Source organism: Anopheles funestus, chromosome 3RL (genome assembly GCF_943734845.2).
Source record: "Anopheles funestus chromosome 3RL, idAnoFuneDA-416_04, whole genome shotgun sequence".
Lineage (NCBI taxonomy): Eukaryota > Metazoa > Arthropoda > Insecta > Diptera > Culicidae > Anopheles > Anopheles funestus.
The window spans coordinates 5,725,880-5,747,266 of NC_064599.1; the positions used below are offsets into that span (position 1 = coordinate 5,725,880).

The following is a 21,387-nucleotide window of genomic DNA, read 5'->3' on the forward strand; positions in this document are numbered from 1 at the left end:
AGGGGAGGCTACGGAACTGTCTTTAGCCAGGGCTGCTTCGACTGCTTGCGATGTCTTTCTCAAATTATAAAATAAAACATTCAAAAGAAAGAAAAATATCGCAATCATGATAAAAATGAAAAATATACAACCTTCTAACAACTTCTCTGTCATATAACTCCAGCAAATAAACCACTTTCCCGGTAATAAATTTGTTGCGAAATGGAAATTGCATCATAAATGGTATCAGCCGTTTGACATTCCGATAGTAAACAACAAACGCGTACTGTTGCTTGTACACCTAGTTTGTTGATAGATTATCCTGTGGTTGGGTGGTTATTTTCATTGTTGCAGTGCGTAAGTTACAGTAAAACCATTCCCATCCGAACCTGCCGCGTGTTGCCTATGCATTGTAATGTCTACAGAAATCGTCGCAAAGAAAGTGCTTGCCGAACTAGTCAAGAAATCTGGGTAGGCCGTGCTTCATCGACCTGGCGGTTGAATGTTCCTGGAAAACCGAACGCTGATCTGGATTTGAGTAATTTTGCTCTTGTTTCTTGCAGTTGCACCTACACGTCCGAAAATATAGTGACCATATTTCATAACCGCGATGGCAAATACAGCAGCAGGCGACTCGCGACACTTTTGGCACAATTGTTCAAACCCATTCCCAATGGGGCCAAGTACGTGGAGATGTATGCATCTGCTAACTCGTAAGTTTGCGTATCACTCGATCGTTTAAGCACACCATTATCTGAGCTATAATCGGTTCGTCATTTTAGGAAAGAATCATATCCCGCGCTGGTGTTGGTGCTAAACCAATTTGCAAGCGATTTAAAATCAGCACACGCTGAAAAGGCGGCCGCAGCACAGCAACAGCAAGAACAATCGGTACAGCAAAAGTCTGAAACGGCTGGTGCGGCACAGGTTAGCTCGGAACCAGTCCATAAGCGCGTATCGCTGTTCGAAAGTCCTCCGCTCTCCTCGACACGCATCGCACCGGAACCGGTGACGCCGGAAAATGTGCAGGAAATCAAGGAAAAGCTTGTACAGGCTACAACGGGTGCCGCCATCAACCGTTTATCGTCCTCCGCGTCCCATCCGCCGGGCAGCATTATCGCCACTCATCACCATAATTATCCTTCACTCAGTCGACCGTGCTTCGAGTTTTCGCACCGCAAGCCCCCTATTGTGGCGTGGAATTTCAACTACGACGAGCTATATCCTTTGCAGAGCAAAGCGAACGTGGCGGCCATTCCGGTCGCATCGCAAGAACCAATCGTGCTGAAGGAAGTACTCAACTGTTTGATCGGCGTGAAGGGAACGCTTATTATGCCGAAGAAAAGTTCCTCCACGGTCGATCCGGACGGTTCGCTGCCGGTGGAGTTTCAGGTCTCGAACCAGCTGACCGATTCGTGTCGTGAAATGGTGGTGGAAGTGTTGCCCCTGGCAGCTAATTACTCCTGCGTGCAGTCGTTTATTGAAGGTTCGAGCATTCTTGAGGGTGGCGTAGTATTGCACGCACTTCGCTCGGTGCTGAAAACGATCATGACGGATTATTATCTTTCGATCGCACAGCTGGATGACCTGCGCTGTCGCCGGGGGCTCAGCATGCAACGGTTGATTCAGTTTCTGAAGCCCGTCTTTCCGACGATGGAAGAGCTGGCGGCAACGGTGTCGGAAATCCGGCGCAACAATAGCCGGGGCGGACAGGTACTGTCGCTGCTGCACGATCGAATTACGGCCAAGAGCGGCACGAACCACGCGCAGAAGGTGTTGGTGCATCTGATCGAATCGGCCGCCGTTCCGTTCATGGAAATGTTGCAGCTGTGGATCTATCGTGGTGTCATAAATGATCCGCAGCAAGAGTTCTTCATAGACCACAGTTCCATGGAGCTGACCGAAAACGAACTGGTCGACTACTGGGAGAAGCAGTACACGATTCGCAACGAAAAGGTACCATGCTTTCTGTCCAAGTACGCGGACATCATTCTGCGTACCGGGAAGTACCTGAATGTGGTGCGCGTCTGTGGTGGTGCGGACTTTCAGCCCGGCAATACCAACGGTACCGATTCCATCCATTCCACGGCAACCGCGAACAAAGCCTCGGGCATGCCGGGTAAGCAGCTGGAGTACAAACACTTCGATCAGTCGTACATCGACGTGATTGAAGATGCGTACAACTTTGCCTCCTCTTCGCTGTTGAATCTCATCATGAACAAGTACGATCTGATGGGCCGGTTACTGTCGGTAAAGCGCTACTTTCTGCTGCACCAGGGCGATTTCATCACCGAGTTTATGGATGCGGTTGAGGAAGATCTGCGGAAAAACGTGGACACATTACATCCGATCCGACTGGCCAATTTGCTCGATGTAGCACTTGGACTTTCGTCGGCCAAACATGACGTTTATAACGAGGATCTGAAAACGATGCTACTGCCGTACGGTATTGTGACGCAAATTTCGAAAATCGTCAACAATGAGGATGCGTTTGTGGACACGCTGAGCGACACATCACAGCTGAAGGGTATCGAGTGCTTTACCTTCACGTACAAGGCCAAGTGGCCGGTTTCGATCGTGCTAAACCTGTGGACCATTTCAAAGTACCAAATGATCTTTCGGCAACTGTTCTATCTGAAGTACGTCGAGCGCATTCTGTGCCGGGTATGGATCGCGAACAATCAGACGCGTCAGTTCGCACCCAACCCAGCCAAACTGTATCGGTCCGCGTTTACGCTACGCCAGAAAATGCTCATTGCGATCCAAAGCTTCGAGTCGTACATGATGATCGAGGTGATCGAGCCCAACTGGGACATTTTCTATCAAAACATGAAGCAGGTATGCTAGTGCAGCGATTTTTTGTGGTATTATCATTTTATTATCATTTCTTTCTGTGCTGTAGGTAAAAAATATCGATGATGTGTTGAACTATCATCAGGATTTTCTTGACCAGTGTCTGAAGAACTGTATGCTAACTGTGCCAGATCTGCTAAAACCGATCATCAACCTATGCAATATATGCATCAAATTTTGCGACTTTCTAGCGGTAAGTAGTGCCAATTCTCGCTGTATGTTTTGAATTTACACTTACGTGCTTACACGTACTTACATTTACACAAAACATTTCAACCGGACAACCAACAAAGCCGATCTTCTTTCATAAACGGAATGATAAAATTTATTCTCAACTTCTCTTTCTCCCTCTCTTCTCTTTTTCTCTTTTTCCTTACGATCTGGTTTTTTGATATTTTTGGCTTGTTTTGCATTTGTTTTTGGTGATTTTGTATGCTCATTTAAATCTGTCAATGAAACCGCTGGGTTTTTTTTTTCATTTTATGATCTTCAACATGATTTTTTAAACAATGTTTTTTTTTGTTATTTTAAAAAAATTACTTTACATCCTGATGTGGTCCTATGATTTCTTGTTACTGGTTTTGTGGAACATTTATTATGAAACAGGAATCACAGCGTCATTTTGTCGATGCAGAACTAACATGCATGCTCGCAACAGGTGACGATTGCTCACTGTCTTCCGAGTCCGATTATGAACAGGTACAATTGAACAGTTGCAATTTCTATCACCCGCAGATCGCTTTAAACAACTAAACTAACCAGCATGAAAATCGCCATACAGCTGCTAACAGTTAAAATTGATAGAAAGAGGATTTTTGAATTTATTTTGATATCCTTATCGTCTTCACATGCCTAATGTTGTCTCCAGGGACATACAAAACCATCTGCTTAATGATTAAATCTTTTATGTTATATGTTTTCTTTGTTAAATAATCATTTCGCTTCACCTTAACCCTAGCACTTATTTGTTAAATACCTTTTTATTCCTCTCACAGAGCGCAACTACAATGGCCCCTACGGAAACGTTCTCGGAGCGGGTGGAACAATTTCGACACGATTTCACTAACCAACTGATGATGTTGCTTCGAAAAATAGCGGATGTCGCAACGCTAAGCACATCGGAACGTTTTATCAATCTCATATACAGGTAAGCTGTAAGAAGATATATTTGGTTTATCTGGGTTTGGTTTGTTCATATGCCTTTTTCCTACCTTTCTTCATCAACAGAATCAACTTCAACTCGTACTACAGCGAAACGAATGAAAACTGAATGCAAACATCGTGCATGTGTAAAGATCGTGTTATATTTTGAAATCTGCTTGCCAAACGCTGTCCAGCCTAAAACCATCCGCGCTGTGTAGATCTGCACCTTTCTGTATTTCCAACAGTATATGCGTAATAAAATAATATTTTTGCTTAAAAACAACGGTGAATGAGAAGTTGAAACCGAATCATCAAATCCGTCTTCCACGCTATCGTGCATGTTGTGCGAACACAAGTGACGTTACGGGAAACAAAAGGAAGAAAAATGACAAGCAGTGGAAGATGCTTATTTTTGTTTCCAAAAGCGAGCGTCAATTTTTCCAGTGGCTTGATAGTGTTCATATTCACGTTTATTTTACACAGTTTCAGTCATTTTCCCGGTGGAAATATTCTGGTAGGCTAGTTTTTCTAGTGGCATTTTTCAAACCACCTCATTGGTTCACTGATGTTTTGCATTTAACTTTAATTTTAACAGCTGACACGATGCCGTTTTCTTGCTGCTCTGCCTCGTTTTGCAAAAACAATAGATATAATGTGAGCAGACGGGGTTTAGATATAACGTTTCACACATTTCCCCCTCGTCATTATCCTGTAACAAACCAATGGGTGCAGTTTTGCAAACGCGAAGAAAACTGGATACCCCACAAACATTCGGTGCTGTGTTCGGCCCACTTCAGAGAAGATGATTTTCAAATGGCTAACTCCCCGGTAATTAAGCAAGGCAAACGAATCAGGCATCTAAATATATATGGTATGTAACGGTGTTGTGGCTTCGATTAGAGGGTATTAACGACGTATTTTCCACAGCGGTCCCTACCGTCATCAATCGTGCTGCAATTACTGTGTCGAAACGAGAAAAGCTTGATCAAGTGCGAAAACAACTTTTGGAGAAACTTTACACGAAAGACGATGAAGATGTTGACCAAGCAACGGGAAATGATCACACGTACAGCGAGGCGAAGACAGACCAAGCGGAAAAGAAGGTACGTTCGAAAACAAATATAAATAACGAAGTTTTCAAGTCTGCACTATTCCTGTATGGCTACTAATCTCAATTCCTTTACATATCCGTAGGGTCCTGTGGATAAATGTCGAAAGAGCATATTTTTCTTGCAACGATATCCAAATGTGTGTGCATTCTGTTTGAGAATCATACACGATCCTAACGTATTTGTACCGGTCACACACTATCACGATGCACTGGAGTGTACGATCGAACAGAAGTTTGATGAAATAACTGGAGATCCAATGAATCAAGAGGTATTCTAAAGCATGCCAAATTTGCACCATTCGGGAAAGAAAGGCATCCTTTCTGTAGCACTGATTTTACGGGTTTTCCTTTCTCTGCAGGATCGTAGCGACGTTCAACATTTGCTGCCGGATAAAGTGTGTATCGAATGTGTGACAATGGTGGTAAAATTTCACCAATATCAAAGGCAGCTGGAATGTATAAAAAAATTCAGCACCGGAATCGCACATTTACTATATGGCAATGAACAACCGTTGGAAAACCTATACCGCGATCAGGGACCTTATTTGGTCAACATACTTAAACGATTGGATGCTGCCCAAGGTACGAGAATCAATCAATCGCTGGAGCAGCTTCTGGAGGAAGTTACCTCGTATGGAAACATTAAGCAGAGTTCGACGATCAGCGTGCAGCATTCTACAGATGATATGTCGCTCGTGCTATGCTCAAACACGGAAAACGTATTAACCGACAGCGACGGGTTACGGGCTACCGATGAAGTTATGATAGACAAAGAGAAGAACAAATCCCAACAGCTGTACACTTGTCCGTATATGGATATATGCAGTGATTGGTTTTCGACACATTCTGCATTTCAGCATCATATACGCGACGATCATAAAACATTCTCCTGTCATGTTTGCGGGTTTAAGATAGCCTTCTACGATCTCTTCAAAAAACACATGGAAAGCCATTCTATCGCCCGTGCACTACTTCTGTCCCATAACAGACAAAGTGCAAGTTTGGACAAGGATGACGAAAATGATCCTGATGTGTACGCTAGCGTTCAAGAGCTTAATAGTCACAGAGCCTTCGCATCCAGCACAAAAATAGCAACACCTAGAGATATTTTAAGGAAGAGTAACGAAAGCAAGGTAAGTGTGATTATCGTGCAAATTAGAATGGGAAGGTTTTTTTAATTAATCGACTGTTTTTTTTTGGTTAGCCTGCAAGTCAAAGGGTGAAATCTGATGAATGGGACGAAGATGCGGCAGACGCACTCTACTCAACCGCTAGCACCAACAACACATCTAGCAAAAGAATTGAATTACTGAAGATCGAATTTGTTAGAGAAATGCAGTAAATACGGAACTGATTTACTAAGATGAACTGTGAAAAATTGTAGTTTTTAGCAGCAAACTTTCAGACCTTAGGTGTGCCGACGTCCGGTTTATTCTGATGGATAAAATTCGCAGCAGAAACGGATGATTGACTACGGACTAATGTATTGTAACAAGAAAGATGTACAGTTGCACGAAGCTCGGCGAACTGATAATCTGTTTTTCATGAGTTATTACATGAAGTTTATGCTTTATCTTAGTTTATATTAATAAACGCATATATTCTAGTTTATTTGTGTATTTATTATTATTTACATTATATTACAACTTGTGGGTTGGAATTTCCCGAATTTGACATATTCTGAACAATTTTTGGTTGAAATGATAGCTAATTTTCTACACAGGAGAAGAAAACACTGCTGTGAAAATTATTTACATGTTGTGTATTTAAATATTTTCAAATTCAACGTACACCTTTGCCCTGATCTGTCACCGCTCGAAAGGAAGCTTTTTGACACTTTCCACTCGTGTTCGACCTGGCGTATATTCAACAGGCAATTGTAGCGCACATACACAATCATACAATGCTGCTGTCAGAAAAATTATTCTGTCTATGCGAATTGTTTTGTTGAAGCACAATACGCCTGGGACATATGGCCTAAGTTGCTGGTCTCTATTTTACAGTGATTGAGTCTTGTGGATTACTTGTTGAAGGCCCAGGAAGCTGGATTCGATAAGCGGACCAAAGCAGAATCACACAGAAGAAGAAGAAGAAGAAGAAGAAGAAGCACAATACGCACAACAAAACGGGACGCTCACTAAACGATTTGTGTGCTTTGATTGCTAGAAACCAGCTGAACGAGTTATTGTTTTCCTCAGATTGATGTAATTGCAGCTATCGGCAACTTTTATTATATATTGGTATGTAGAGCAATCAGGTATACGGCAGTATGGACCCAGAACACAAAGTAATTTCAATTGTTTCAGCTGTAGCAATGACGAACTCTACGTGCGCGGCAGCGTGTTGCTCGTACAACAGAAGGAATGTGCGGAAGATGAAACTTGATGTCGTTTTCCATACCTTCCCGCGTGATCCGATACTGAGAAAGAAATGGGTAAAGTTTTGCAGGCGATCATCAGATTGGTCACCGAAATCCAACGAAACCATATGTTCTGTTCATTTCAAAGAAGAAGATTATCAAATGGCCATGTCCCCGTTGATGAGAAGCTCCAACAGTTTCCGAAGGCTTAATTTGACCGGTAAGCATAATGTCCCAAAGTTGATCGATTGATGAAGATGAACTAAATAGTGATTTATTTTTTTTTCGCCATGATCGTCCAGCGTTTCCTACAATTGTAAAGGGGTCTCCTATGAAAATAGAGGCACGAAGAGAAATGGACGAGAAAGTTCGGCAACAACTATTGGATGAGTTGTACAGCAAGGATGCCTTGGTGAGAGATAACGATCATTCGTATGACGACATATATAACATTGATAACATAAAGGTACGTTGTATTACTTTTTCCACATTATTGCCTCCGGTTATCCAAGTCCTTTTTTGCAGCAAAAACAACCAAAACCTTTGGACAAACTCTACTATCGTTTGCAAAATTTCCCCGACGTTTGCATGCTCTGTCTTAAGGACATCGAGGAAGAGAGCTTGTTCTCTCCGTTCAACTTGTATCATGACGAGCTGGAGTGTACAATCGAGCAAATGTACGATGAAGTTACTGGAGATCAAATGGCCCAAGAGGTATGGAAGGTTTCGTATTTGCGATTCAATCACTTATCACACTGTGTTCTGTTATTCGTTGGTAGGACCGGGCTAATATTAATCATCTGCTGCCGAATAAGGTGTGCGAGGAATGCATGGAGGCACTTATCACATTTTACCAATACCAAAAACAACTGAAATGTCTCAAAAAGTTCACCACAGGAATGGCCCATTTGATGCAAGGCAACAAAAAACCTTTGCATTCTCACTATGGAGAGCAAGACACATATTTGGTGAGTCTCTTGCAAAGTCTTAACATTTGCCAAGGGCCGGAGGATAAAATTACGTTCGAACGATTGGAGCAGGAGGTGGCAACATACGGTCGATATGGGAAAAGCATCCCGATTGAACAGGATGAGGTAGAACAAATCATTCCATCCTTTCCGATGGTTGTGGAACAAAATGATGATCAGTATGAGGAACTGATTGAGGAAGAATCTGTTTTAGATATGGATTCGATATCGATTGACACAGCCCCAATGGAACCGCCCAAAAGCGCGTATCCGAAGAAAGTGATTTCAGCACGTGGGCGACCACGCAAACGCGTGCATGGTGTGGACCCTAATGCTAACTTTATGTGCCCATATCTGGATGTATGTAAGCTTTGGTTCCGAGATGATGCCACGCTCCAGAACCACCTCCGTAGTGATCATAAATACTTCAAGTGCCGTACCTGTGGTGCTAAGATAAAATTCTACGATCTGTACATAAAGCACGTCGAGAGTCACGCCATCGCGCGCGCTTTACTGTTGTGTCATAACCAGAAGGGCTCGAAAAAGGAAACTAAATGCAGTACATGTGAGAAATCATTTCATAGGTATGAACGTTGAAAAAGCCGCAATCAATTGTAATTACAACGATTATTTATCCGTATTTTATTCACTTTTTACAGCGAGGAACTTCTTCGACGCCATGAAACGACCCATTCCGGGGAGCGAAACTTTGTATGCGGGACGTGTCTTGGTGTGTTTTTAACAAACCAAGAATTCAACAACCATAGATGTGTGGCGCACGTTGTGAAACTGAATTCAACTCAAACTACATTCGCTCAGTCTCAGTCTGGCGATGAAACTTCGATGGCATAGATGCGAGAGTGGACAAGCTGTACTTGCTGAATGATAACTCTATTATAATGTTTTGATTCGATTTAAATAGTACGCATGCTGGTGGTCATGTACAGCAGGCAGACAAGTCTTTGGTACTGGCGAGATGGTCAACTACATTTCAATTTAACATTACTTCTGTTCGCGTTTTCGGTGAAACATTCGAGCGATGAAAAAGTGGCGAAAAAGTTTTTAAATATAAAGAATCGTTAAATAGAAAGTTAATGGTTTCATTTGGTACATACGGTTGTGTACATCAATTTTTTTTGTGTAAAACGTAAGTTCTTAATTTTACAACAAATTGTAGTCATTACAAATACCTACGTAGGTTTCAGCAACCCTGTAACTAAGCGTTACATTGAAGTGTCAGTTTATTTCGTCGCGCTTATATTTTGGTTGTGTTTAGCCGCGGCTGATCAGACTAGACCACAGCTGATGTGTTTGTTTACTTCAATTTCGAATCACGTTTCATTCGGTTTGGTGTGTTTTTTACTGTCTGTACATTTGCGAAAACAATATCGCATTCATTGTTAATAACCATGGCTCCGACGAAGAAGAAGAAAATGATGTCTCTTGAATTGAAGCGTGAAATTATAGAAAAATATGAGCAAGGTTTGCGGGTAACTGATTTGGCGAGGATGTACGGCCGCAGCACATCAATGATAAGCACTATGCTTAAAAGGAAGGAGTTGCTAAAGGCGATAACGCCAACTAAGGGTGTTACAATAATTTCTAAGCTCCGGACCGCTTTCCATGCAAAGATGGAGAACCTACTGTTGGAGTGGATGGCAGAGACACAGCTGGAAGGAGAAATCCTAACCGAAAGCATCATATGTGAGAAGGCACGAGCAATTTACGGTGATTTGCTGAAGCACACCACTTCCACAAACGAGGAATCGGAAGACACGTTTAAAGCAAGTAAGGGCTGGTTTGTAAACTTTAGGAAAAGGAACGGCATTCTTATCAAGGCAGCTGAAGTGTGCATCAATCCGCTTCCCGAACTGATCGAAACCAAAGAACACATCCATTATCAGCCCCACGTTACAACGAGTAACTTATCCCCTGCATGGAAGGAGCTGTGGGTTAAGGCAGTTACAGGAAGGCCCCTCATAGCATCGGAACCCGAGGTGATAGTGGTTGAGGAAATTGTTTCTCTGGAAAAATCCACAGGTCGCGAGAAGAATGGGAGTGATGTGAAGTACGAACTCATCGAGGGTACCCGTCAAAAGCTGACAATCGACCAGTTACACGACCGCCATTCACAGCAGCATCCGGAAGCTCGACGAAAAGATAGTTTTAAAAAGGAACCAAAGATGCAAGAGTATCTTGACTCAGAAGATGCCAAGGAGATCTTGGGAATGTGAGAGAAAATTGTACAGTTTGTGGATAACCCAGGAAAAGTTGCAACTAATCGTTGAATGGTGTTCTTCGGCGTAACTTTTCTAACTCATTGCTGCAATAACCTGAAAAGGAAGAAACTTCTGGGCATAAACGATTCTTCTTGTATAAACGATCTGCAAGTGAAAGTGAACAAAGCGTGGTGGAAATTCGTTTGCTGCGTTTTTTTGTTTTGACTATATATTTGTTATCTATGAATAAAAGATTCTACTTGTAAATACCTATTTGTTTTTACTCGATTAGTTAATTAATGACGACAAACAATTGCGTATCCTTTTTTAAGGAAATCCAACAACCGTTTTGCGAAATTTTCAATCTCGTATATGAACCATCAAGGTAGCCTTGAACATGGCTGTCAAAGAGATTTTCCATGAAAACACCTTTTGTATCCATTTGTTTACGCTTTCAAAAAAGGGGCAGTACATCATCAAACAAGAGGAGAATTTAAGTGTTTCGCGAATTTTAAATACCTACTGTTTGATAATAAAAACTTCCAACAAATAGCCGTGACCTTCTGCTGGTTTACCGTCCCCCTGTACGCAAGGTAAGCTATTTCCCGGAACACTGGGAAACAAAAGAGATTTACCAAACCAAAACAGAACCTGAATCTCTCTATTGCAGCAAATAAAATGCCGAATTCAAAATGTGCAGCAGCATTCTGCAACAACAAGCGTGCAGAAGCCAGAAAACGAAAGCTGGACATAATCTTCCACGCCTTCCCATCGGAACAGGTGTTGAGAAGCAAATGGATAGCGTTTTGCAAGCGAGATGCCAATTGGGCGCCATTCAAAACCGATGCAATATGTTCGGTTCATTTCAAAAAGCATGACTATCAAATGGCCAACTCTCCGCGGATGTGGAGTAAAAATCTACGAAGACTCAATCTAAATGGTAAGCATGTTTGCATGTTCTAAGTGGCTTGCAGTGGTTTGAATGTCTCCGTGTTTTTATTTTAGCATTTCCCACTGTGATGGATGGTTCGGTTATTACCATTTCGAAAAAGCAAAAGCTAGATGAGCAAATCCGCAAACAGCTGGTGGAGGAACTCTATCATAACGCAGGATCTGCTGAGCCAACCACAGACAAAGACCACACGTACAGCGGAGTGACTGTAGCGGAAGAGATGAAAGTATGGTTCATTGTATTATTCTCTTTGTCCTATTTTTTTTAAAAAGGGCATTTAATTGTGTTGTAAAATCGTTTTGATTATGTCCACAAATCAGGTTGAAAAAAATAGTCTTTTCTTCCACTCCAGAACACATCGATAGTATTGCAGAAGATTGTTTACCGGTTGCAGAAGTATCCCAACGTATGTGCGTTTTGCTTTAAAGCCATCACTGATGAGAAAATGTTCTCCCCGTTCGCCTACTATCACAACGAGCTGGAATGTACAATCGAGCAGAAATTCGAAGAAATCACTGGAGTAACAATGGACGAAGAGGTATGGAAGAGGTCTCGTTTGTTCTCCTTTTTTTGATTCAATGATTTTAACTTCATGGTTTTCTATCCATCAATAGGATCATGCAAGCCTTCATCATCTGCTGCCGGATAAGGTGTGTGCGGAATGTTTGGAAGCACTGATCACATTTCACCAGTACCAAAGACAAATGGAATATATGCGAAAGTTCAGCACAGGTTTAGCTCACCTGCTTAAGGGCAATAGAAAACCGCTGCAAGATCTTTACGAAGAGCAGGGAACATGTTTGGTGAACGTTCTGCAAAGTATGAACATATGCCAAGGGTCGGAGGATAAGATAACGCTTGAAAGGCTGGAACAAGAGGTGGCAACATATGGACGAATCAAAAAGTACACCGTATTCGAACAGGAGGACGACCATTCAATGGATGGGTTTCAAACGGATGCCAATATAATGATGCAAAAAGACATAAGCCCACAAGAAAGTGACGATACAAATAGGTCGAAGAAATGGATTTGTCCGTACGATGAAATCTGTAGAGAATGGTTCCTGGATGAAGCTTCCTTGCGGGAACACGTCCGCGATGGTCACAAATGTTTCAAGTGCCGTACCTGCGGTGAAAAGATAAAGTTCTATGATCTGTATAAAAAGCACATCGAGAGTCATGCAATTGCAAGGGCTCTACTTTTGTCCCATAATAGTAAGGGATCTAAGCAGGAACACTGGAAATGTAAAATATGTGGGAAAGTTTGCCGAAGGTCTGTTATTTGGTAGGTGTGAAATAATTGTAAGCAAATTAAACTCGATTCCGCTCTAATATTTTACAGCGAGGAACTACTAAAACGACACCAAAAGATACATGTTGCTGCGAGGAACTATGTGTGTGGATCGTGTCTCGGTGCGTATGTAAGTGAGGATATGTTTAATAATCATACGTGTTCTTCAGCGTCCACGTCCAGGCGGCTTGTAGTACAGGTATGTATGGGTTGCGATTTAAACGCATTTTCCTTCCGTGTAGTTGAAGTAAGATTTTCTTCAATTTTCACATTCCAGGATGATTCCGAGTGTGAATTAGAGGAAGATTCCAACTCCCAGGAAAGCAAGTTTAGCACCGATTCGCCATCTAAATCATCGGGCAATGTTGAACTGCTTAGTATCGAAATTCTTCAAAGCTAGAACTACCTAGAAATTGTGTGACGGAAATGAAAAGAAGGCAGATAGCTTCATAGTACAACGTAGTACTATGCCAAAGCCAAACCATACAGCTTGAAGAAACTTCTCCATCCAAAATACTCAACAAAGCTGTTCGAAATATAAAACATCTCCATTTTGCACAATGTTGTGCTGATTTTAAGATTGCGTTTTAGTTAATTATGCTTTCGTTACTGAAAAGCATTTTCCCGTAAGCTGCATCGAAACTCAATGAGTCAATTTGAATTAATCTCTTTTTTTATTCTCAAGAGAACACAATTGCAGTTAATTGTGCGAGGGGGATCATAAAATCACGATGATTCACACATGTTTTGCAACGCATGCTGTCTTCCACGCGATCATTCGCGGGTCGCGTACAGCAAATGGTTGCATCTTCGGAAACGTCACGCTTCTCTTGATGGTAAACAATTTGGAATACAATAATCTCGCTTGCCCAAAACCCAAAGAGGCCGTAGCGTAACATATTTTCTGCATCTTCTTCTGTAAAAAGAGCTGGCACAGTAAACTGATACAGGTAAGACACGTAAGATTCATTACCATTGTATTTAAGGCTAGCAGCCTTTGGCCGCTGGAATGCTGGTGATTGTGGTTTATTTCAAAAGAAAAACATCTTCTCAAACACAAGCTACTAGCGTCCATTGTAGCATCGAACGAACAGAAGCTAATACAACTAGTGATTGTGCAAAACGGTGTTCACGTATCGGCACACAATGGTTTATTCACGGTGCAAAATATTCACAATTTAATCTTGTAAGATGCGGTTCACGATATGAGCGGGATGCGATGCGAGTGGGTTTTGGCCTTATTGGGCATAGAAGTCGTGTAGGAAAAGTATCCGGTTCAAACGTTATCAAAGCATTGTTATTTACTCTCTGTTTGATTATAGCAGTTTTCTCCGTTGTATTACGACTGGATGCAACGATGAATGTAAGAGCATCAATAGCATAGAACGCCACATTCCAGGTGCCTTTTATGTCTGGTAAACACTTCCGGTAAAAAGATTTGGGTGTGCGCACAGATCCGGTCCACAAAGCAAAGTCTACCAACGTGTTTTGCAGTCCATGCCTTAACCCTTCGCTGGCTGAATCAACTAAAGAATTTAAAGAAGAATATGGACGATACACGCATTCACGATGCCACTGCCGTAGGACGATCGCAAACTGCACCAAACTATGATCAATACGCTGCAACGGATATGAAAAAATATTATCCACCCAGTGGTCCCATCTCCAATGCGCCACAAAATGGGGAAAGTTCATCGCTCCAGCTGCACTTTGCATCACTCGCTGGGCTGGATTTGGGCAAGCGGATAGCACAACCGGGCGAGCGCATTGAAATGTATTTCAAAAATCCCTACAATACCGAGAGCGAGGAAGAGGAGCAACCGGGAGCAGGGAATGGTACACATCTGCAAGCGGTTAATGTGACCAAACCGAAACAACCCCGGAAACGCAACGGTTCCGGAAAGCGTAAGCAAAAGTCACCGAAAGTGGAGTCTGCCGAAGAAATTGCACTACGAAAGTTTCCCTGCCCGGAGTGTCCACTATCGTTTAAGACCGGTTACCATCTGAAGCGTCATCATGCGACCATTCATCAGGATCAACGGTTTCCATGCACGGTGTGCCACACGTCTTATGGCCGGCGCGAGAAGCTTCGTGCGCATCTGGAACTCATACACAAGGTAGATCGCTAGCAAATGTCGAACAGGAAGCATCTGTAATAAGCAAATTTCTTAATTTATTTCTTTACCGCTCTCTCTCTCTCTCTCTCTTTTCGTTAAACACACAGATTCAAAGCTATTTCGTGTGCGAAATTTGTCTGGTTTCGTACGAGAGTGACGATTTGCTACAGCGACACGTTTACCGCCATGAGCACCCGAAACCACTCGAGTGTGGCACTTGTTTGACGCCGAATGCACGCACATCGGAGGGAAACTATGGTGGAAATCATATCTGCATCACGTACCAGAACAATTACGAATGCTGTGGGAAAGATTTCGGGTACCATTACTACTATAACAGGCACATGTTGACGGTTCACAATATAAAAACGAACGCGCGGGTTAAATTGCCCAAGGGTACACTACTCAGTCAGTTTCGTGCAATGCGCTCATCGAGGGTCTCGTGAAAAGGTCCTCCACAGTGTGTGAATTCAACACAGCTGTTTCGAAGATTGCTTTAGTATAATAGTATTAAGAATGCTGCGCTTTTCGTCCAGGTGACAACAACATTTAGCAGTTTATGATGATAATTTTAAAAACGAAAATCTCAAACTTTACAGTACACAGAAATTTGAACGTTTTCCGCGCATAAACTGAAGTAAAATTCATTCGATGATTGTGACAGCATCATAGTTGAATAGCCAGGACATGGTACTAGACGTTAAGGTGATCGCTAAGACTCATTCTTAGTCATCAACGTTTGGTCAGACACACTATCGGTTGAGGGTTTCGGTGGGCATGACCTACCAAGCTATATGTGCAGAAAATTAATAACAAAATTGAATAGGTTATATTAGGAATAGGATTTTCCCTTCTCCATTTTTATTTTGGCACTACAACCTCAGGAGGAGTTAGGCCAGCCTTTTTTAGTTTTTCTTGACTTTATTTACCCATAGCTGGTCACAGTTAGTCCGTATAGTATTCGGTATCGGTTTTATCGTGTGAACAATGAAGTAACGGATGTTACCTCTGATAAATTTTATTATAATAATGACTACCAGACTCCACAGACAGCCCAAGTTCGATCAGAATTTAAACTTTTAAACCCTTCAGAAGAAAGAGCACATGAAACGTTTGATTGGATACTAACCAATAAGACGTAAAACGAATGAAGAGCAAGAGCGATAGCTGTTTCGTGACGTTTAGAAGTATTAAACTTGAAAGTAGTATCACTTTAATTTCTCAATTATGTTTATGCGTGTGCAGCTAGATTATTTAAATCGAAACAATTGAACCTATCTAGGTGTGCGTGTGTGTGTATGTGGAGGGTCGTAAACAAATAACAGTATGATGATACCTTAACAAACACCGATTTGAGTTTGTATATAGGTAAATACATATTTTCCCTAGTGTACTATTTATCGCGAATAAAAACCACATCGCAAAGAGTGAACAAAAGTCGGGTCGGGTTTTTGTCTTATTGACCGAAAAAGTGTTACCAGCTTATCGTCATCCGAAATAGTATACTTATACAGTAAAATAAAAAATAAGATGATCGTATCTCCTTCCAAAGATTCATCTTTATTATTTATCCATAGTTGGTTGATAATGTGGAGAGGGATATAACCATAATCCAGAAGGGAGAAATTGAAATATTTAATCAAACATATACTCTAACGGTTATTTAGCTTTTATCTCGAACGCTAACGACGACTTCTACCTACCAAACTACGCCCGGGGATTATAATTTGTTTTAAAATAATAGCTGTTTAGAAAACAAAAGTTCATAACTTCTTCTAGTCTCGTCGCGCGTTTCTAAACTAAACCGAGGACGAGAAATTCGGGGATGAGTGAATGTGTTGTTGTTGGTAGCGCAGCAGGGATAAACGCATTTGCTTTAACATATACTCATGTTCACGTACATCTACTAATTATTATGCTCCACTAAGGGTTGCTCCGTCCGACATCAATTCACTATTGGGGTTGCCCGTCCGCTTCCGGTTCGATGCCACCATTTCGCTCTCCACGGGGTGGAAATTCCTTACTCGGTTGGTGAGTAATAATCCGAGCTGAATTCGCGTTTGAACTGCATTTCAAACTGGGGAGAAGGTGGCACAATGTACATTTGTATAGATGTATTTGTAGCCGCGGATAGTTTAAACTACACAATCATAACGAAAGAAACAGAAAAGTCCTGCCAACAGTACATAAAGGCGATTATCCTGCATTAGCTTGTAGGGAAGGCTTTCGTAGCGAATCCTTCTTCCTCAGCAGGCGAGAAGATATATTCTACTTGTATTTCTTTTCGTGTTTCTCAGCAATCGTTCGTTTTTTTGCTGCTTTTCACCACTTACGTCGTCGTGGTTACATGATGTCAGGCGGCCATTTTGGGGGGTAATTGATTTTTTTTTTATTAATATTTGATTTCACTTTAATTACAAAAGAAAAGAGCAGAACAAAATACCTGTTGTAATCCTAGCGTTTTTTTTTGTTGTTGTTGTTGTTTAAATCTGTTCTTATAACTTGTTTCCATTTCAGAAAGTAAAGATAAGAAGACGAGCGAAAAACAAAGGTGCGCAGATAGAATGCGGGGAGTCGCAAACCCTAGATAAACGAGAAAAGGCTAGCGTAAGTTGATTATGTTTCCAAAAAATCGATTCAAATTAGTTAAAGAAGAGTAGAGAAGAAGAAAAAATATGCAAATGATATTGTAAAACATGAATATGAAAAACATATCGAACAAGATGATAACGATGATGATAAATCGCCTCTTCCTGCACACCAGCACAGCGTTTGATAACGAACGAAACTAAGAAATGTTATACGCATAGCAATCTACAGAACACAGAAAGACACTATGCGGCAAAGAAATTATAGTGACCGTAAGAAAATCTTTCTCCTTGCAGAAAAATTAACCATCAAAATGCGAAACATGGAAGGAAAACAATAGATTTAGCTAGTCACACTATCGCTTGTTGCTTGTCAGTGTTACAACCGGGAAACAAATGTAAAGCCTTGTGTTTATGTGAAGATGTAACGACCTTCTAGCGATACTAAACCAAGAACTGCACACTACTACCCATCTACTACGAAAACAAAAAAACAGGGTTCGCTTCACAACTTTGTATCTTCCGCGCTTTTCTGTCGTTTTTTTTTCTTCATCCCTTCCTTGTCAATAACACTGTTAGCATTCGGTCTACCATACCGACCGATCGATAGCAATAATTAGTGTCCGATACGCTCACGCATCACAGAACTAGAACCAGGGAAAGGCGCGGAAACGAGAGCGCGGTTTGCTAAAGAAGTTTTCAATTGTCTAATGCCATTCGACCGTTGTCGCTGCCCGGATGGGGTATATTCCATTTTGCTACGTTTGCCTGCGTTATCCTGTCGTTCGAATGTATAGCGCGCCATATCCTATATGCCTGGCAACCGTGCCTTCAAATATGAATTAAAACAAAATGGCCTACTTGTTGTTCAGCATTCGTTAACACGAACAAAGATTAGCGTACGGGAAAATGTGGTAGGCGTGGATAAACTCAATTTCAAACGAACGTGGTCGAATTAATTCGCTGCTTATATTCTTATCTGTATGCTGGGTGCTGTTGTAGCTCATAATCGATTCCTACCCCTTGCAAAATGTTGTTATTTACGATTCCAGTTCTGTGTCCCCTACATGAAAGTTTGTCCTCTAGCGGGGTTCGGTGGTCTTTCCTGATGTTAACCTATCGCAATTTTTTTGGGCCCGATCTATCGGAACGGGTTTCTGCTTGGAAGATGCTATCATCAACGAAACAAAACAGTTTCGTGTCGTTCGTTTACTAATGCCACTAGAATCTCCTTTTCCAAGGGTTAGCGTTTTAGCCTTGAAATGCTTGCTTTGCTAATTATCGATACTATACGCGCCATCCTTAGGTTTCCTGATTGAGTTGGAGGAGCTGGGTTTAAAGGGGAAATGCATGAAAGGTTACTTATTTGTTTGCGTTCCAATCTTCCCCGCGTGTTGCTCGCTTTTTTTTTTGCTAACCATCGCTCTCCGTTCGCTTTTGCAACTATCCCACAACTGTTTATGTTTCTTTTTCTTCTGCTACAATGTTAAATTCTCCTGTTTAGCATTTGAGAATCTATTCTAAAATATTCCCTTCTTAAACATTCAGGGCTATTCTCCCTTCCTCTACCAGATTTTTTTGTTTTGTTTAAATCCTTTTCCTTTTGTTTTATCATCAATATGCCGATTTTTCTCTCTTACGAATTGCGAATCTGTGTGCGCACCGGAAACGCCTCTAATTGGAAAACGTGTCCAACATGCGCACACAACCGTCACACATTCTCTCATACGTTACTCGTGTTTTAAGCGCGCTACTTACTCTTCATTTTCGCTCGACACCTCCCCGGCGCTCGGTCATAACCGTCTCTCCTTCGGCCAAATTCCACCCACTGTTCGCCGGTGGGTCAAGGTAACCAGCGAAATGTACGCGCCACATCCGCCTACCAGCATTCGTGCCAAACGCGATCCACCGAGCGTGGGGCAAGGAAGGGTGGACATCACAAATGGTGCGAACCGTCTGCTACCGTACCATCCGGGGTCTTGTTGCCAACAGCGGTGGAAACGCTCACGATGTTGCGCTGCCGGTGACGATGGTGCGCTGTGACGGAAGGGCGCTACACTAAAGACGGACATGACGGAGGAGGGCAGGGCGCTTATTTAGTTGGTGCCGCCCTTGGCGGACGAGGTCGGCGGTGGCGGCATCTGCCCGTTGACGATGATGGCAAAGTATGGATGCTCCATGGCCTCCCGCGCGGTCAAACGCTCGAAGTGATCGTAGCGCAGCAGCTTGTCGAGAAAGTCGAGCCCTTCCGGCGACACCAGATGCTGGTTTTCCGAGTGCACAAAGCGCTCCCATCGTTTGCGCGAGTGGCGCGACAGAATGTCGTTGAAGCGCGGATCTAGCTCAATGTTGTATTTGTCCAGATAGGCGAACAGGTCCTCGGTGCCGAGCACCTTCGCGATGCGCACGAGCTGATCATAGTTGTCGTGTCCGTGGAAGAACGGCTCCTTGCGGAAGATCATGGACGCGAGCATGCAGCCGAGCGACCACATATCGAGCGAGTAGTCGTACATCTGGTAGTCGACCAGCAGCTCCGGACCCTTGAAGTAGCGGCTCGCGACCCGCACGTTGTACTCCTGGCCCGGATGGTAGAACTCGGCCAAGCCCCAGTCGATCAGGCGCAGCTTGCGATTCTCATGGTCGATCATTACGTTGTGTGGCTTCACGTCACGGTGCATGATGCCCAGGCTGTGGCAGTAGTCGAGCGCCTTCAGCAGCTCGTACAGATAGTACCGAATGTCGTAATCGCTGAGCGTTTGGTAGAGCTGCTTGAAGTCGGTATTGTTCACATGCTCGAAGATGAGTGCCGGCGTGCGGGAGACCGGATCCTTCACCACCGCCAGCAGCGTGATGATGTTGGTGCCGCCCCGGAGATTCTCGAGAATCTTGATTTCGCGTTTGATCTTTTTCTTCTTGACCGGCTTCAGAATTTTCACCACGCACTTCTCGTTGCTCGTCATTTTGATCGCCTCGAACACCTCGCTATACTTGCCCCGGCCCAATTTCCGCACTAGCTGGTAGTCATCCTGGTTCACCCAATCGACGATGTAGTTCTCGTAGTCCCAATATTCACGTGGTTTATGCGAATTTACATCCGCGTACACCCTGGCACTGCTCGGCAGCGTCATTCTGCTAGTTGCCGTCGCTGGAAACTTTGGGCTGGTGTTGCTTTTTTCACCTTCTGCTCGCCGTTTTGTATCGTTTTCGACTTTTCTCTTGGCCGTCCGTGCTGCGCGCTGCTGTTGCTGCTGTTGGTCTTTACTTTTTTCCTACGGCAACTTTTCTTCCCTCTCCAAAAAGGGCTGCCAAAAGACAAACGTCGCAAACGTTGTATGACAAGCGCGCTTGACAGCGTGTGGCGTTGTTTTCAACGCGTAGTTGTGTTCTTGCAACCGGGATGCTCCACCATCCAAATGGGGCCAGAATGATAATTTCGTTCATGAAAAATCGTTGGCTTTAGATGAAAAATGCATTTTTCTTCATGGCCATAAGCGGTTTTAGCAATCCTTTATTACAATGTACAATGTTACCTCAAGTGATTGCAGCTGGGTGAAACGATCAACCAAATTAACAGTTTCTGATAGATTCACTAATGTTTCGGCAATATTTTGCATCCATCGAATGATAAATTTTAGTTTTTATGAATCATGATTGCTAACCTTCCTGTAGGAAAAGCAAACAGCTTTTCCAGAACGTATTTTTTGCAGAAAATGTGCAAATGCAATGAAAACGAGAAATGGTAACGATTTAGGGGAAGTTTACAGCGATGCAGATGTAAACACAGAAGCACGGCAGCGTCTAACCAAA

At 42.7% G+C, this 21,387-nt stretch overlaps 7 protein-coding genes across 10 annotated transcripts; 6 read left to right on the forward strand and 1 right to left on the reverse strand.

The window, feature by feature from the left end:
* Positions 1-41: 41 nt before the first annotated feature.
* On the forward strand, positions 42-4,255 carry LOC125771522 (gamma-tubulin complex component 2 homolog). 2 transcript variants are annotated; one of them, XM_049442215.1, is made up of 7 exons: positions 42-450; positions 543-692; positions 762-2,817; positions 2,882-3,025; positions 3,439-3,531; positions 3,828-3,979; positions 4,060-4,255. In XM_049442215.1, the coding sequence occupies exons 1-7, from the start codon at positions 395-397 to the stop codon at positions 4,100-4,102; spliced, it is 2,694 nt and encodes an 897-aa protein (XP_049298172.1). In that variant the 5' UTR covers positions 42-394; the 3' UTR covers positions 4,103-4,255. The 2 variants fall into 2 exon arrangements, with proteins under 2 accessions (XP_049298172.1, XP_049298173.1); XM_049442216.1 differs by lacking the exon at positions 3,439-3,531.
* Positions 4,256-4,304: 49 nt separating this feature from the next.
* Positions 4,305-6,696, forward strand: LOC125771524 (uncharacterized). The gene is made up of 6 exons (XM_049442218.1): positions 4,305-4,489; positions 4,571-4,846; positions 4,903-5,078; positions 5,170-5,355; positions 5,446-6,219; positions 6,291-6,696. The coding sequence occupies exons 1-6, from the start codon at positions 4,378-4,380 to the stop codon at positions 6,426-6,428; spliced, it is 1,662 nt and encodes a 553-aa protein (XP_049298175.1). The 5' UTR covers positions 4,305-4,377; the 3' UTR covers positions 6,429-6,696.
* Positions 6,697-7,189: 493 nt separating this feature from the next.
* Positions 7,190-9,523, forward strand: LOC125771533 (uncharacterized). Its single transcript, XM_049442233.1, has 6 exons — positions 7,190-7,326; positions 7,393-7,665; positions 7,748-7,911; positions 7,971-8,159; positions 8,225-8,997; positions 9,073-9,523. Exons 2-6 carry the CDS (start codon positions 7,401-7,403, stop codon positions 9,263-9,265), a joined length of 1,584 nt encoding a protein of 527 aa, XP_049298190.1. The 5' UTR covers positions 7,190-7,326; positions 7,393-7,400; the 3' UTR covers positions 9,266-9,523.
* Positions 9,524-9,576: 53 nt separating this feature from the next.
* Positions 9,577-10,899, forward strand: LOC125771537 (uncharacterized). Its single transcript, XM_049442239.1, has one exon. The coding sequence runs from the start codon at positions 9,823-9,825 to the stop codon at positions 10,645-10,647; it is 825 nt and encodes a 274-aa protein (XP_049298196.1). The 5' UTR covers positions 9,577-9,822; the 3' UTR covers positions 10,648-10,899.
* Positions 10,900-11,004: 105 nt separating this feature from the next.
* On the forward strand, positions 11,005-13,453 carry LOC125771534 (putative zinc finger protein 840). 2 transcript variants are annotated; one of them, XM_049442234.1, is made up of 7 exons: positions 11,005-11,225; positions 11,281-11,572; positions 11,638-11,810; positions 11,937-12,122; positions 12,199-12,857; positions 12,927-13,074; positions 13,153-13,453. In XM_049442234.1, the coding sequence occupies exons 2-7, from the start codon at positions 11,311-11,313 to the stop codon at positions 13,273-13,275; spliced, it is 1,551 nt and encodes a 516-aa protein (XP_049298191.1). In that variant the 5' UTR covers positions 11,005-11,225; positions 11,281-11,310; the 3' UTR covers positions 13,276-13,453. The 2 variants fall into 2 exon arrangements, with proteins under 2 accessions (XP_049298191.1, XP_049298192.1); XM_049442235.1 differs by having other exon boundaries at positions 11,303-11,572.
* Positions 13,454-13,676: 223 nt separating this feature from the next.
* On the forward strand, positions 13,677-16,429 carry LOC125771536 (PR domain zinc finger protein 5-like). Its single transcript, XM_049442238.1, has 3 exons — positions 13,677-13,825; positions 14,198-14,992; positions 15,100-16,429. The coding sequence occupies exons 2-3, from the start codon at positions 14,423-14,425 to the stop codon at positions 15,436-15,438; spliced, it is 909 nt and encodes a 302-aa protein (XP_049298195.1). The 5' UTR covers positions 13,677-13,825; positions 14,198-14,422; the 3' UTR covers positions 15,439-16,429.
* An 89-nt stretch (positions 16,430-16,518) lies between these two features.
* LOC125771535 (casein kinase II subunit alpha) lies at positions 16,519-20,909 on the reverse strand. 2 transcript variants are annotated; one of them, XM_049442236.1, is made up of 2 exons: positions 19,339-20,909; positions 16,519-17,575 (listed from the first exon to the last, which is right to left on the reverse strand). In XM_049442236.1, exon 1 carries the CDS (start codon positions 20,706-20,708, stop codon positions 19,677-19,679), a length of 1,032 nt encoding a protein of 343 aa, XP_049298193.1. In that variant the 5' UTR covers positions 20,709-20,909; the 3' UTR covers positions 16,519-17,575; positions 19,339-19,676. The 2 variants fall into 2 exon arrangements, with proteins under 2 accessions (XP_049298193.1, XP_049298194.1); XM_049442237.1 differs by having other exon boundaries at positions 16,519-17,320; positions 17,436-20,909.
* Positions 20,910-21,387: the final 478 nt, after the last annotated feature.